The following is a 16,907-nucleotide window of genomic DNA, read 5'->3' as shown; positions in this document are numbered from 1 at the left end:
CTGGCAGTTTCACTGAATAGTGTAAAGAAGACAGGAACTAACATGAAAGACCACATCCGTAAAGATGCGGTCAAAGATGGCTGACCTTTGGAGAGATATAAAACAATTAAATGGAGACAGGATGTCCAGCATTTCAACTGCCCGTAAGAACTTTATTACCTAGGTTACATTCCAAGGTATCTTTTAATTAGCATTCAGCAGTTTGAGTGATTGATTGAGGAAGTAGCTTATACATGTTTAGATTAAGATTCGTAACCAATCCAAGATCCAATCAGGTGGCAGGAATGAGTTTAACATGAGGTGACCATGCTTATTGTAATGTATAAAAATGTCGTGTTTTCTGTAACAATTTGGAAAGGTCTGGCTAAAACAGAGCAGACTGCTTCCCCACCAGTGCAATAAAGACAACTTGACTATCGATCTAAAACCTTGTGTCGAGTGTTGGTTTAAAATGCTCCACAACAATGCCCATCTGGGTAGCCCTGGAGAGGGATCACCCGGTGTCCACTGGCACATTGTACAATCAATGTAAGACTTCAATCAATTTTTAAAAAGTTTGCAATTTGCAATTTCATTTTTAGGTTGTACAGATCTTAGTTTGGACAGATCATTGGTGCCAGCCGGGTATTTCTGGTGCCCTCCTCAAGTTCAGGTGGCAATGGGTTACCACAGTGCCACTCCATTGGTCAGTTCAAAATAGTCCTGATCCACTCGCGTGGCCGTCCTAGCAACCCACCTCGAAAACCGCACAAGTCAGTTAGCAGATCAACCAGCTAATTTCTCAGTTGCGGCATTAGGTATGTGATACAGGGAAGATCAGAAGAGGAAGATTAAAAGCATTTTATAATGGGTCAAAAAAGTACAGTCATGAATGTGATAAATTACATAAATCCAAAACTTTTGCTGGCAGTTCATCTGATTTATGAGTTGGAACAGCCAATAAATCTCCAGTCATTCTGGCACCAGAATCAAAATCAACCACATAATCATCTGCTACTGCACTGTATTCTATATTTAGTCTCCAATGCATAAACTAATTTTTGTACTCGTAGGAACAGGAGGAGGCTATTTAGCCCCTCGAGCCTGTTCCACCATTCAGTTAGATCGTGGCTAATCTATATCTCAACTCCATTTACTCACCTTTGCTCCATATCCCTTGATACCCTTAACTAACCGTCTCGAAAGCTCCAATTGTCTTAGTATGCTTTTGGAGGAGAGAGTTCCCGATTTCTACTACCCTTTGTGTGAAAAAGTACTTCCTGATTTCACTCCTGAATGGTCTGGTTCTAATGTTAAGATGATGTCCCCTTGTTCTTGATTCCCCCACCAGAGAGAATAGTTTATCCATAGCTACCCTATCAAATCTTTTTATCATTTTAAACACCTCGATCAGATCATCCCTCAATCTTCACTACTCAATTTTTCTTTTCTTAAAAACTGGAACAGCCCTTGTACTGCTCAGGTAATTTACATTCACTAAGTAGACTGTGACTTCTGCCTCAAATCTGCCAGTTGTTGATTGGATACTGATTGAAGGCAATGAGTTTGAGCTTGCAAGTAATCACTTTTAATTAGGTAAACTGGTTAAAATCCAATGAGTCTGTGATGAGTGAAATGTCTGGAGATGGAGCACGCGGTGTCCGCCGGCGTGCTCGATCACTTCCGTGACCGGTGGGCACTGCGGGGACTGGAGTGCATAATTGGGCTGGAAAACCAAATTTTAATTTGATTTTTAAGGTTTATTTGAAGTTTTAATGGTTTATTTACAGTTTTTATTTGTCTAACTTATTTGTTTTCCCAAAAAGAGGATGAGTGAAATGTGCTTTGGTTGATCTGGGACAAAATTAAATCAATCAAATGGAGGCTAAAGTATGTTTTTGTAGTATTCAACAGATGAAAGGTTTTATTTGGGTTGGAGTTTATAATAAGAAAAGTAACACTGCTGTTAATCTAGAGTTGTCATTTTGTTTGACATCTATGTTTTGCTTTTCCACAAATCTCATTGTTTAAAGGCTCAATTCCTTCTGAAATGTTTAAATCACTTGGGAAAATATTCTTTCAGCTGCAAGTACTAACATTAAATACATTTTGGGCAGAAATCTAAGTGGGTATTTTTTTGGCGGGGGGGAACAAGATTGGCCGACACCTTCTCCCAAACAAAGTTTCTCCCTGTTTGTCTCCGGGCCGAGATTTCTGCCCAACCGGAGTCACACAGGTGAATGGGGCTCTAATCACAGAGCCTACAGCACGGAAAGGGGGCTATTTACACAACACTCCACAAGAGCTGTTTCAACCTCCTTGTACCTCTGTCTCTCAGCACACAATGGAAGGTTTTTTATGTCCTCCATTTACACTTCAAATGGTAAGTTTTCCTGAATTTCTATTGTTCACAGTTCTGTGAAATTATTTCAAGTACAAAAAAAACAAAAAGCAAGATTTCAGTTATCTGCCAAGAGAAAGGTGCTTTTGTCCGCACTTGGGGAAGTTCTCTCACCCAGCAGTTACAGGAGTTTGATGAGGAAAATTTGATCATTTTTACCAGGTGACTCTGCTTCAGAGCCTCCGAGCATATTTATTTGTATTCATTTATGGGATGTGGGCATCACTGGCAAGGCCAGCATTTATTGCCCATCCCTAATTGCCCTTGAGAAGGTGGTGGTGAGCCGCCGCAGTCCGTGTGGTGCAGGTCCTCCCACAGTGGGAGGGAGTTCCAGGATTTTTGACCCAGCGACGATATACTTCTAAGTCAGGATGGTGTGTGATGTGGAGGGGAACTTGGAGGTGGTGGTTGATACGTGCACAGCATTGTGAAACCGGCGGGTGGGGATTATCCAGGGAGGGCTGGCGCAAAACCTTTAGGAACTGCTGCTCCCACTCTTCAATGACATTATTTGTGAATAACCAACCTTGTTGCATTTCAAAATGGAGTTTGATGGTGGATTTAGCCTCTTGAATACTAATTGGCCCTAAAGTGACAATGGTGAGGAAAGTTGCTGATTACTTCATAGAATCATAGAAAGTTGCAGCACGGAAGGAGGCCATTTCGGCCCATCGTGTCCGCGCCGGCCAACAAAGAGCTATCCAGCCTAATCCCACTTCCCAGCTCTTGGTCCATAGCCCTGCAGGTTAGAGCATCCCAAGTGCACATCCAAGTACTTTTTAAATGTGGTTCGGGTTCCTGCCTCTACCACCCTTTCAGGCAGTGAGTTCTAGACCACCACTACCCTCTGGGTGAAGAAATTTCCTCTCAAATCCCCATTAAACCTTCTACCAGTTACTTTAAATCTGTGCCCCCTGGTTTTTGACCCCTCTGCTAAGGGAAATAGGTCCTTTTTTATCCACTTTATTTGTGCCCCTCATAATTTTATACACCTCAATAGGGTCTCCCCTCAGCCTCCTCTGTTCCAAGGAAAACAGACCGAACCTATCCAGTCTTTCCTCATAGCTAAGATTCTCTACTCTCCTTGTAAATCTCCTCTGTACCCTCTCCAGTGCAATCACATCTTTCCTGTAATGTGGTGACCAGAACTGTGCGCAGTACTCTAGCTGAGGCCTAACTTCCTTTGTTTCAGTGAATATATTCATTAGGGAGGGAAAAAAGTTAGATTTTGTTGACTCTGTGGTGTATATTGATGTTAGGAGCTGTATGAAGGTGGTCACTTCTTTAGATGAATATATGTCACTCTTGGTCCAAAATTAGAAGCTGTGTGTCCTTCCAAGGTTTGTAGATATTGTAGTGCACATCACTGCTGCTTCAAAGTTAATCTGTCTGGTTGGTGTCTGTCTTGCAGTTGGAGAATTCTGTTTCAGCATTGGCAATGGCTGATGCAACGATGGAACATCAGCCTCATCCTCAGGCCACACCAGTCACTCAGGATGTGAGTGTTGATTCCATACTGCAGCCAGCTATTGGTGCTGCTCAAGAGGTATGTGTTGTGAACAGCCTTAAAGGACATCTTTGGTACAGTTTAGCGGGAGAGGCGAGGGATAGATCAAGTGTGGAAACCATGAAACTGTCGATCAATACAATTACTGTCAATTCCCTGTCAGAACTGGTGTACTCTCATTAACACTTCATATAGCAAGAAAAAGTGTCACCATTTTAAGTGTGAAGCAACTGGTAATGTTTTTATTAATGATTTAATTCTGGTCCAACAGATAACTGACAGCTCAAGGATTTTTAAATAGTTCATGCCGCATATTTGCTCGCATTGAGTGTCGGAAGGCATTTCAACCAAGGGGAGTATCAAAGCTGAGCCTGAATCCTGTTCAAATCCAACATCCTTGCCTGTACTTTCTAACGGAGGTCGTGGAAGGTGAACTGGATCTGATTAAACCCCATCACCCAGAGATTTGGGAGACAAGTATAGAACCCCAATATTGCCTCCAAGCCCAGGGGCATGTGGGAATGCCTGTAGCTCCCCATTACTGCCCCCAGTGCAATAACATTGGACGGCGGGGGCGCTGGTGATTGTACTCCCTGAGCTGAAATCAGCCCAGATTGAATTGGATTCTCTTGTGATCGGCATTGCTCAGAATCACACCTCTTAACTCCTTCATCATCAAGTAACAGGCATACAATTGTGTGTGAATGGTGGTTTGTAATGTATTGAATGCTGCAGTAACCCAACTGAAATAATGGCCAAAGACAAACCATTGGCTTTTACGTTGCTGCAGCCTCTGGATATTTTTGATGATCGCTGTGGATTGGAGCAGCACTTTGTGTGTGATGTACTGAATCTTCTAACTGGAACACCTTGGTGTTTTGAGGATCATAGATGATTTGAGCTGCTGCCTTGTTCCTGTCCATATAGAGGACAGGAAGAAGGCAAGAGCGGTGTTGCTCGTACTGTATATAAAATAATGGATACCTAGGTGTGATTCTGGAGCTGTAATCTCTCTCTAGGCTCCGATTTAAAGAGTTTATAAAAATCACCACCTTCACTGTAGTCAGTCCTGGGTACAGTATCTGCTGCTTGAGATATATAATATAGAGCAAATTTGTCAAGTGGAGGAAGAGGATGTTGACACCTCCATCAGTCACAGATTCACAAATCATTTAAAGTAGTGACGCAGGTTAATAAGGTCATAAAAGGTGCAAAACAAAGCCCTGGGACTCCTATGTTCAAAAAGGAATAGAATTGAAAAATAGAGAAGTTACGTTAAACTTTATAGAACCTTGGTTAGACCACACTAGGAATACTGAGCGGAGTTCTGGTCTCCCTATGACAAGGATGTAGAGGCACTGGAGACAGTGCAAGAGAGATTTACTAGAATGATAACAGAACTACCTTTCAGGAAAGACTGAACAGGCTGGGGCTCGCTCTTCTAGAAAAGAGAAGGCTGAGAGGTGACGTGATCGAGGTCAATACCCTTGCCCAACAAAAATGTATTGATTCCGGCTTTGAAATTTTCAATTGACCCCCTATATTCAACAGCTTTTTTGCAGGACGGTGTTACATAGAAGATAGGAGCAGGAGTAGGCCATTCGGCCCCTCGAGCCTGCTCCGCCATTCAATGCGATCATGGCTGATCATCCAATTTCAGTACCCGGTCCCTGCTTTCTCCCCATACCCCTTGATCCCTTTAGCCTTAAGAAATATATCCAACTCCTTCTTGAATATATTTAATGAATTGGCCTCAACTGCCTTCTGTGGTAGAGAATTCCACAGGTTCACCACTCTCTGGGTGAAGAAATTCCTCCTCATTTCTGTCCTAAGTGGCCTATCCCTTATCCTTAGACTGTGACCCCTGGTTCTGGACTCCCCGACCATCGGGAACATCCTGCATCTAGTCTGTCCAGTCCTGTAGAATTTTATAAGTTTCGATGAGATCCCCTCTCATTCTTCTAAACTCCAGCAAGTACAAGCCCAATCGTCCCAATCTCTCCTCGTACGTCATTCCTGCCATCCCAGGTATCAGCCTGGTGAATCTTCGCTGAACTCCTTCCATGGCAAGAACATCCTTCCTCAGATAAGGTGACCAAAACTGCACACAATACTCAAGATGGGGTCTCACCAAGGCCCTGTACAACTGCAGCAAGACATCCTTGTTCCTGTACTCAAACCCTCTCGCTGCAAAGGCCAACATACCATTTGCCTTCTTAACCGCCTGCTGCACCTGTATGCTTACCTTCAGCGACTGGTGCACAAGGACACCCAGGTCTCGTTGCACTTCCCCTTCTCCCAATCTATTGCCATTCAGATAATAATCTGCCTTCCTGTTTTTGCCACCAAAGTGGATAACCTCACATTTATCCACGTTATATTGCATCTGCCATGCTTCTGCCCAATCACCCAACCTGTCCAAATCATCCTGGAGTTTCTCGGCATCCTCCTCACAGCACACACGCCCACCCAGCTTTGTGTCGTCTGCAAATTTGGAGATATTACATCTAGTTCCCTTGTCTAGATCATTAATATATATTGTGAATAGCTGGGGTCCAAGGACCGATCCCTGCGGTACCCCACTAGTCACTGCCTGCCACTCGGAAAAAGACCCGTTTATTCCAACTCTTTGCTTTCTGTCTGCCAACCAGTTCTCTACCCAAGTCAATACCTTGCCCCCAATCCCATGTGCTTTAACTTTACACGCTAATCTCTTATGCGGGACCTTATCAAAAGCCTTCTGAAAGTCCAAATACACCACATCCACTGGTTCTCCCTTATCTATTTTGCCAGTTACATCCTCAAAAAAATTCAAATTTCCACCACCCTTTTTGTGAAGAGATGTCTCCTGACATCACTGAGGATATAGAATGCAAAATATGGTAACAACTCGCTTCGCATAGCCAAGGACCCTGTCAATCTAAAATGGAGGATCCTGTCAGCATAAAATGGTGGTGAAATGTCGACATCGCTGAGTCACTTGCATATTGTAAGAAATGATCATGTTAACTCAAGAAACTGTGAAGGCAGCAGGAAGTAAAATAAAAGAAGCTAAACTGATCTGTGGCTGCTAATATGGCTGGCACCCACGATGTCACACCTTGCTGGTGGAAACAGTGTAGGGCGGAGTGCAGAGGTTATACAGACAATAGGCGATCAGAAAACACATTACCATGATTGCAAACGCATTACCATAATGATTAGGTGATCGTGAAACCATTACCAGGATATTTACTTAACTATAAACCATTCAGTGAAATGTGACTTCTTTGTTTCATACTGCCAGGCCAGGAAATCAAATTAAATGTATACGTGTACAGTTCGGGATTGGTGCAGACTGTACAATGTGTTAATGTCTTCTCAAATGCAAGTATAATAATGTGGCACACTGTATGAAAGATTGCTTGCTCTGGTTTAACCTGTCGGACTCTTCTGGAGTCAGGACTGTGCTGTATCAGAGTAAGTCTCCCGGGATGACGGAATAAAAACTGTTGAACTCAACCAGTATTCGACTAAGTGTTTGTACTGAACCAGATTGAGGACCAAAAGAATCCGTTTCAACATTTGGTGTCAGAAGTGGGATCTCAACGGACGATCACCGAGAATTCGCAAAATTAAGAGCCGAACTAGTTTTGGACGTGAGAGGAGGAAATGGGCCCCCGGAGTGAGTATGTTTAAATTTACCACCTCGGTTTTCCTCTGATCCGTAAGTCCGATAAAAGTTTTGCCACTCGCTAATTCTTGCGTGGTGTCCCGACGAGATCTGGGTCAATCTGGCGAATACTGTGTAAACTTAGGAAATAAGTATCCAAGTCGGGTAACGCGCCGGCCTCGTATTTCACTTGGTCCGCTCAGGCTCCGATTGGACTAAAAAGTAGATAAGTAGTGATTTTAGAGAAAGAGAAAAAGAATACTTGAAAGAAAGTAAAAAGAGAGAGTCGGGGACTCTAGAGCTCGAGCAACTTGTACTCGGGGAGTGCAAGATAAGGGTCGTATAAGTTGAATAATTAGAGTTTAAGAATACCTGTACCAGGCGGTGACAGAGGCTTTATTTATGATTTGAATAATTAGGCTAAGAATACCTGTACCAGACGGTGACAGAGGCTAAAATTACTATTTGATGAATATAGACGACTCACTGTTTTTGTTTGGTCTAAGTATTGTAGTTATTGTATTGTGGTGTTTAGTTTTGTGTGCCGGTATCCGTGAAATATACGAGACACTTTTAAAAACGTAACTCGAATCCTGAAAGGGAGCCCTTAGTGTAAGAGAACCATGGGTAATTACCTAGACACAACAAGTGACGAGGGCAGTGCCTTACAAACATTGTGTGACAAATATCCGGATAAAGCCCAACAATTGAGACAACTCTCAGGGGGTTTAAATAAAAAATTAGGCAGCGAACAATGGCCACTAGGGGGTCCCAAAAGTTTAGAAACGGTTAAACAAGCTCAAGGAATTATTTGGAAAAAGAACATGGGAAGCAAGACTAAAAAACTAATTGGACTCTGGCGACAGTACTGCCAAGAAATTAAAGACAGTTCCCTATTAGCCAGCTGGCAAGAAAATGCTGTTAAATTAGGAATAAAGTTAACCGAAGGAGGAAATCCTAAACCCATTGAAATACTTAAGAAAGAATGTGCACATGAGAAAAGGTCAAAATCTGAAAAGGCGCCAGATAAAAAGGATAAAAATGAACTACGTAGTTCAATGGTTGGCCTTAGGTTGAAAGAGGGAGACGGAACAGATGAGGACTTAGACAATTGGATATACAGAACTCCTAATGCGCCACCTCCTCAGCCACCCCAGTACATCAATATTTACCCCTCCCTTCCAACGTCGGCCTCACTAGCGATGCCTAATACTACCCCTCCAGCAACCCTCTCCGCAACCAGTCCCCCATTCACTCCAGGAATACCCCCAACCACCTTACCCGATAGTGCCACAGGTGTTACTGATCCCATAAGTAGTCGGACCCGGTTACAAACGGCAGGACAGACAAACCCTGTGCCAAATTATACTCCTACCCGGAGTGATAAGAAAAAGAAAAAGAAGGAAGAAGAGAAACGGGAAAATAAGAAAAGAGTCAGACAGTTAGTTCAACATAAATCCACTCGGGAAAGCGACACTGAGTCATGTAGTGACTTTACCGATTCGGAGGATGATTTATCACCTCCTGAGGATCATGAGTCAGAATCAAAAAATCATTCCGGTAACCCACCCAGGAACCTTCCAGTGAGAAAGATGCCAAACCCAGATCAGGCTACTGCCGCAGCTAACCCCACCATAGATGTATTCTTCCCATGGAAGCCTAATGAATTAATGTCTATCCTAACTAATGCGCCGGATCGCCACAAAGCGCCTCAAAAGTTTGTGGACTTTTTACGAACCACCATTCAAGTGTACAACGCTGAATCCCGAGATTTATGGGCTTTAATCCAACAAGTACTGACCCCCTTGGAACATACTCGATTCTTAACTCACTTGCGACATGCTAATCTGGCAGCCCTAAATGTGGCCATGGGGAATGACAATGATAGAATAACAGCCATGCTTACGGCTGCTAGTCAAACACTTCAGAAGCCTATTAACATATCCAATGTCCTAGATACTAAGCCAAAGAAAGATGAGGGACCTGAGGAATTTTTGGAGAGATTCTGTGAGGTTTATCAGGGACAGTCGGGGGACACCAATTATCAAGGAGGAGCCAATTCACCCCAATTCTGCGCCATTCTGATGAACTGCCTTCCGGCTGCGGTAGCAACCGCAATTAAAACCAATAATATGAACTGGGCAGAAAATAGCCCAGCTCAAATTACTAGAGCCATAAAATATTATTGGAAAGAGAGTAAAGGTTTGGAGAACCAACCCCAGAAGACAATAAAAACAGAATATGTCGTGAAGGAAGTCCCAATTCAACCACACACGATAGACAGGACAGGGTATCAGATGGAACCTCAATACTGTACCCCTGGATGGGTAGACTCTCAGAATTATGGAGATTACACTCATCCAAACGGCCCCGATGCTACTGCATACGGCCAACCCTACGCCCCTCCACAACAGAATTACGGAGGTAGAGGAAGGGGTAGAGGACAAGGACGGGGATACCAAGGTCCAAGACAAGGGCAGTGTTATAACTGTGGAGAGGATGGCCACTGGGTCAGAGACTGCCAATCCTTAGCCTCTGGAGACCCACCTAGGAGAGGCAGGGGAAGATGGAGAGGAAACAAAGGAGGACCTAGAGGAGGCAGGGGAGGATATACCAATTTCTCCCAGAACAATCCATTCCCACAGAATTGACTAGCTAATCTAGTGGTCAGCACTTTACATTCGGACTGAGAACCCTTATTAATGTTGCAAATCCAGGATCAATGGTATCCCTTTTTAGTAGACACTGGAGCCGCCATGTCCTCTGTCCAATCGGACCTTAAACTTCCCCGATCCAACAAGACCCAGGAATTATCAGGCTTCCAAGGTCAAATGACCAAGTATGCTATGTCAGAACCAGTTCAGGTGACCTACAAAAATCAATCTGCAACCCACCAATTTGTAATAACTACCGGCTTGGACTGCAATTTAATGGCCAGAGACTTACTATGTGCATTCCAACTCAAACTTGATTGTGGTGATGAAGGAATAGCAATAGGACATTGGGCAAATAAAAGGCAATGTTATGTTTCGACTACACCTCAATGGTGGTCGCTCGACCTCAATGCATCCTCCTATCATGTGACACTGGCATATGATCGAAGTGGAAAGGATAGGACCCTTGAGGAGTATTTTAAAGATCAGGAAGGTACCGAATGGACAATCTACCTCAAGGCTGTAGTAACTGGACCTGAGGGAAAAGCAGAGTTTGTGCAGGTTCCCTTACACTTGTGGAAGCAGCCTTCGACAGTGGCCCCTCATATCACGCGGGAAGTTAACCAGCCTTTCCATGCCAAAGATTTGGGGCCCATGGTAAAACGAGCGATCGATCAGGCGAACCCTGAATGTCACCAACCGCAACAGTTACCCGGAGGTCTGATGGTCCAATTTTACCAAAACCCTGAGCCTAGCCTGACTGTGGTGCACTGTCATGTAGGGAAAGACATACTGGAGTATGTGAATCCACAGGTATGGGCAGAAGACCCAACACATGTAGGTCTAACCGGCATAAAACCCATTGAGATCCCAGTGAAGGAAAATGTGACCTTGCCGACGGTACGACAATACCTTTTGAAACACCAAGCTCTTCCGAGTATAGACAGACTCATTAAGGGATTGTTGGAGCAGGGGATTTTGGTAACTTGCCAATCCAGTTGTAATACACCCATCCTGGCTGTTCCGAAGCCTGGTAAGCCTGATCAGTTCCGCCTAGTGCAGGATTTACGAGCAATAAATGCGATTGTTCAGCCACTTCATGCGCTAGTACCTAATCCAGCACACATCTTGGCCTCGATACCTGCTGATGCTACAGTTTTTGCGGTAGTCGATCTCCAGCACGCCTTTTTCTCCCTGCCATTGGCCACTACTAGCCAATACCTTTTTGCCTTCACTTACAACGGTCAGCAGTATACGTGGACTCGATTACCCCAGGGCTTTGTGAATTCACCTACCCTGTTTTCGCGGTGCCTTCAACAGCAATTACAGACACTGACATTAAATTGTGGCTCCAATCTGATCCAGTATGTGGATGACCTTCTCATTGCTAGCCTTGATGAGCTAAGTAACAGAGAGGACACTATTCAGTTGTTGAACTATCTCTCAGAATTAGGATATGTGGTATCTCTAGCGAAAGTATTGGTGGCTCAGAAGACAGTTAAATTTCTTGGAGTTATGTTATCAGCCAAAAACCGCAGTTTGGAAACTAGCAGAATACAGCCAATATGCGAGACGCCAACCCCTAAAACGGCCAAACAAGTCAGGCAGTGGCTGGGAATGGTTAATTATTGTCGACAGTGGATACCTAATATTGCAGTATTAACCAAACATCTGACTCCCTACACGGCTAAAGAGGGAGAGTTTGAGCTGGAACTAGAGGCACAGCAGGCATTTGAGGAATTAAAACAGGATCTGGTCCAAGCACCAGCCCTGGGACGACCCCTGTATGATAGGCCATTCCAGTTATATTGCACAGTAATGAACGATTGCTCAACAGCAGTTCTGACTCAGAAGCATGGAGATAAGCATCGACCGGTAGCTTATTATTCATCAAAACTGGATCCGGTAGCCTTAGGACATCCCTATTGCACCCAGATCCTTACAGCCATCTACAACAGTCTACAGTCAGCTGCTAATATGACACTTCAGCAGGACATTACCGTGTATAGCTCTCACTCAGTCACTGCGTTATTGGGGCAATTGCAGACCCAACACCTGACTACCGCCAGGCAAAATAAGTATGAAATATACTTACTGAACAATCCTCGGCTAGCATTTAAACACTGTAGCACTATCAACCCTGCCAGTTTCCTTGCATATCCGCCCTCCGAGAGTGATGAACCAAGCCATGATTGCTTAAACCTCATTAAGGATGATACCTCAGTCCGACCTGATCTGTCTGACACTCTTATTGCAGATCCCGATATTACCATGTATACGGACGGCAGTTCTTCAGTTGATGAGATGGGAAAACGAATTTCTGGTTATGCAATTGTAAATCAGGAAGGTGTCACCTTAGAATCAGCAGCCTTTGAATCCCCTTTTTCTGCCCAGCAAGCCGAACTGTTTGCACTCATACGAGCTTGTACTTTGGGAGAAGGATTAAAAATCAATGTACATACAGACTCTAGATATGCCTTTGGAGTAGTTCACGACTTTGGACAATTGTGGAAAAATAGAGGTTTTCTGACCTCTTCGGGCAGCCTGATCTCTCACCATCAGTTAGTCTCAGATCTCTTGCAAGCCCTTTTACTCCCCAAACAGATAGCTGTGATTAAATGCTCTGCCCTTACCACTGGCCAAAACCCGGTAGATATAGGAAACCGCCGCGCTGATGAGGCGGCCAAAAATGCTTCTAGGAGTCACCAAATGATTGTGCCCCGAATGATGAGGCAGACTAAAAATTCCAAAAAGAATCAGTCTACCTCGGAAAAACTAATGCCAACCATCCAAGAGGTGATTAAGTTGCAGGAGGACGCTCCTGATAGTGATAAGCATTTGTGGAGAGAATTGGGATGTGTATATAACCCTTTATCAAAACTCTGGACTACTCCCGCGGAACAGACTTGCATGTCTGATGAGCTAGCTTTATGGGTTATTGAATGTGTACACTTTGCAACTCATTGTGGTGCCAGGGCAGTGGGTGATTTGCTTTTAAGTACTTGGTGGCATCCAAGACTTCAAGCTATAGCACAGAACATTAGCGATCGATGCCTGATTTGTCAACAACACAACCCAGGAAAGGGAGTGTCTTGCGAATGGGGAAAAACCCCTTTACCTGAGGGTCCCTTTGAGACCCTGCAAATGGACTACATTGAGTTGGAAAGATGTCAGTGTTACAAATATGTCCTTGTCATTGTAGATGTATTCAGTAAATGGATCGAGGCATATCCGACCACAGACAATAAAGCCTCTACTGTTGTTAAGGTATTGCTGAGAGAGATCATACCTCGGTATGGTATTCCAACTCGGTTAAGTTCTGACAACGGTCCTCACTTCACTGCCGAAGTGAACAAGGAACTTTGTACCCAGTTGAACATTCATCAGCAATTGCATTGTGCTTATCGACCACAGGCTGCAGGACTTGTCGAAAGAACCAATCAGACTCTGAAGAACAAACTTGCTAAACTGGTAGCCGAAACCGGCTCCACTTTGTTGAAATTGCTTCCTGTGGCTCTCTTTCAGATCCGCACCACACCAGCAGGTAAAGCATGACTTACACCTGCTGAGATTATCTATGGTAGACCACTCAAGACTCCCTGGAACCAAAATGCTCCTACAACGGTGCATTTTCACCATATGACTGAAGAAATGACGACCTATGTCTTGGCTCTTACTAAGGTTTTGCGCGGGCTGCATTCACAGGTCCGTGCTGCATATGGTGAACTTCCTGACTTATCTGGTTCTCTAAAAATTGAACCAGGTTCGTATGTGATGGTTAAGAACTGGACTCGTAAAAGTCTAGATCCAAGGTGGGAAGGTCCATATCAGGTCTTACTAACAACCCCGACTGCAGCTAAGGTCGAGGGAAGAAGCGCATGGGTGCATTTCCACCACTGTAAATTGATTGGAGAAACCAATCAAAAGGGGGGGAGATAATCAGTACAGTATATAGTAGATTTTAGAGATAATCAGTACAGTATATAGTAGATTTTACGAACAATCATTAATTTTATTTTGATTGATCAGCCATTGATAGGAGACTACAGAACTCGTGCTCGGCCTTGATAGAGGTGACTGCAGCTTTTACAAGGTCTGGTGTTGTGTTTGGATTGTTCTGGCCTGCTGAAATCCTACTCTTATTATGCGATTTTAATTTTTAATTTTAAGTTTTAATATTTTAAGTTTTAATTTTGATTGTGTGTAAGCCTTTTATTTCACAGATTAACAACCGCTAGGGGACCATCTGCTTAGCATCAAGTTTCGGAGCCGGGAGAAAACAGCATCCCAGGCGGGTCGGAGCCGAGTGCTACAAAGAAGAAAACACCACCACAGGTGGAGCGCCCACTGAAGACTGAAACCATGAAGTTGCTGCTCATTGTTATTGGACTTTTTGGACTATTGTGCCTGACTCAAGGCGATACGGACAAATCACGGAAGAAACGTGAATTACTTACCAACACCTTTCTGCACATGTCATATGAATACGCCAAAAGCTATAACTTAACAAGCTGTTGGGTTTGCAGTCACATTCCTATCCATAGTAAAAGAGGGATTCCCTTGAGACCCATCCCGTTCAATGCCACAGAGATGGCGGAGTGGGTCATGCGCCAGAACGCCAGCGGCGTTTATAAAGATTCATACAACCAGGAGGGCGACAGGGACAAATGGAAGTCGGCAGGTTACGACCTAACCACTTTCCAAGGGTGGTACCAGCCTAATTATAATCGGAACAGCCAGCCTCCAGCCTTAGTCCTTACTAATACTTCAGGAGTTGGTAGGCCGAAGGGGCCAATATGTTTAACGAAGTGTGTGCCGGGAGGTACAGAAGTAGGACGCAGTAAATGTTTCCAAAATGTTAATGTAACAAAATGTATTCGCACCAGAGGCTGTGGCCAAGGGTTCTTCCAATTAGATCATACCGGAACCCCCAATAGGACAAGTGGGGGACCATGGGAAGGAATGGAAATCAGATGGGGATGGAGGATTCGTGAGGCATTAGACGACAATTTAATCGCATATAATGGGACCTATTTTATATGTGGTCACCAAGCCTATCCATGGTTACCCCGGGATTGGACGGGTTCGTGTTACTTAGGTTATGCAGTACCTTTTATTCACCACTTGAATAAGATTGGGGAACACCACGAATTTAAGAAACACGTGACCAAAAGAGAGCTAGGAGCTTTTAATCGATTTTTCGGCGTAATAAACCCTCCCTATGGAATAATGAGCTTGATGGATGAAACAAGGAATCTGGCAAGGCTACTAGAGATAGTTGCCAATGACACCGAGGAAGCTATAGCAGACATGAGTGCCGAAATGATAGCCATTAGAACAGTAACCCTCCAGAATCGAATGGCCTTAGATTACCTCCTTGCAGCACAAGGAGGAACCTGTGCCTTGATAGGAAGTGAGTGCTGTACTTATATCCCTGATAGCTCGGAAAACATAACCAACATTGTCAAACATATCCGGGATGCAGTAAGTCAGTATAAGAAACCTAAGCCAGGGGATGACTGGTTTGATTGGATCATTGGAGGATGGCTAGGATCAATGGGACAAACTCTGCTACATGGGCTAGTGGTGGTACTTGCCGTAATTATGTGCATTTTTCTAGTTTTCACGCTGATTAAGTGTTGCTGCAATAGATTAGGAGCAACTGTAATTCCAAGTCAATTGGTACAAAGGAAACCATCAGAAGAAGAAATTAAATTTGAGAAGGAATTAATGGAGGAGGAGTATAATAGACTCAATAAGATAGAGATGGACCACTAGGATGAAGCCCAGAATCACTGGGTACCTTAGATGGTTATCATGGAATGATAAAAGGGGGGAATGAGGATATAGAATGCAAAATATGGTAACAACTCGCTTCGCATAGCCAAGGACCCTGTCAATCTAAAATGGAGGATCCTGTCAGCATAAAATGGTGGTGAAATGTCGACATCGCTGAGTCCCTTGCATATTGTAAGAAATGATCATGTTAACTCAAGAAACTGTGAAGGCAGCAGGAAGTAAAATAAAAGAAGCTAAACTGATCTGTGGCTGCTAATATGGCTGGCACCCACAATGTCACACCTTGCTGGTGGAAACAGTGTAGGGCGGAGTGCAGAGGTTATACAGACAATAGGCGATCAGAAAACACATTACCATGATTGCAAACGCATTACCATAATGATTAGGTGATCGTGAAACCATTACCAGGATATTTACTTAACTATAAACCATTCAGTGAAATGTGACTTCTTTGTTTCATACTGCTAGGCCAGGAAATCAAATTAAATGTATACGTGTACAGCTCGGGATTGGTGCAGACTGTACGATGTGTTAATGTCTTCTCAAATGCAAGTATAATAATGTGGCACACTGTATGAAAGATTGCTTGCTCTGGTTTAACCTGTCGGACTCTTCTGGAGTCAGGACTGTGCTGTATCAGAGTAAGTCTCCCGGGATGACGGAATAAAAACTGTTGAACTCAACCAGTATTCGACTCAGTGTTTGTACTGAACCAGATTGAGGACCAAAAGAATCCGTTTCAACATCACTGTTGTTAAACATCCTTCTAGTTGGAACAAATTCTTCAATTAAAAAAAAAAATCTTAGCTGGTATTAGAAAAGGCATCGTTAAAACTATTGGCAGTCTTAGCCAATGGCATCTCTCTCAAACAGTCGATCTATTTTTCTGCTGTAGGTTGAGCCTGATCATATATA

The 16,907-nt window shown here is 43.7% G+C and overlaps 2 protein-coding genes across 2 annotated transcripts; both read left to right on the top strand.

Moving 5' to 3' along the window:
• The first annotated feature begins 8,741 nt into the window (after nt 1-8,741).
• LOC147103087 (uncharacterized) lies at nt 8,742-14,421 on the top strand. The gene is made up of 2 exons (XM_085963174.1): nt 8,742-9,963; nt 14,417-14,421. The coding sequence occupies exons 1-2, from the start codon at nt 8,742-8,744 to the stop codon at nt 14,419-14,421; spliced, it is 1,227 nt and encodes a 408-aa protein (XP_085819300.1).
• Nucleotides 14,331-16,675, top strand: LOC147103086 (uncharacterized). The gene has a single exon (XM_085962406.1). The coding sequence runs from the start codon at nt 14,556-14,558 to the stop codon at nt 15,969-15,971; it is 1,416 nt and encodes a 471-aa protein (XP_085818532.1). The 5' UTR covers nt 14,331-14,555; the 3' UTR covers nt 15,972-16,675.
• The last annotated feature ends 232 nt before the right edge of the window (nt 16,676-16,907 follow it).

Source organism: Somniosus microcephalus, chromosome 20 (assembly GCF_052327205.1).
Source record: "Somniosus microcephalus isolate GS21.2 chromosome 20, FLI_Smic_1.0, whole genome shotgun sequence".
Lineage (NCBI taxonomy): Eukaryota > Metazoa > Chordata > Chondrichthyes > Squaliformes > Somniosidae > Somniosus > Somniosus microcephalus.
The sequence above is the reverse complement of the archived record's forward strand: the minus strand, read 5'-3'. Positions and strand labels throughout refer to the sequence as shown.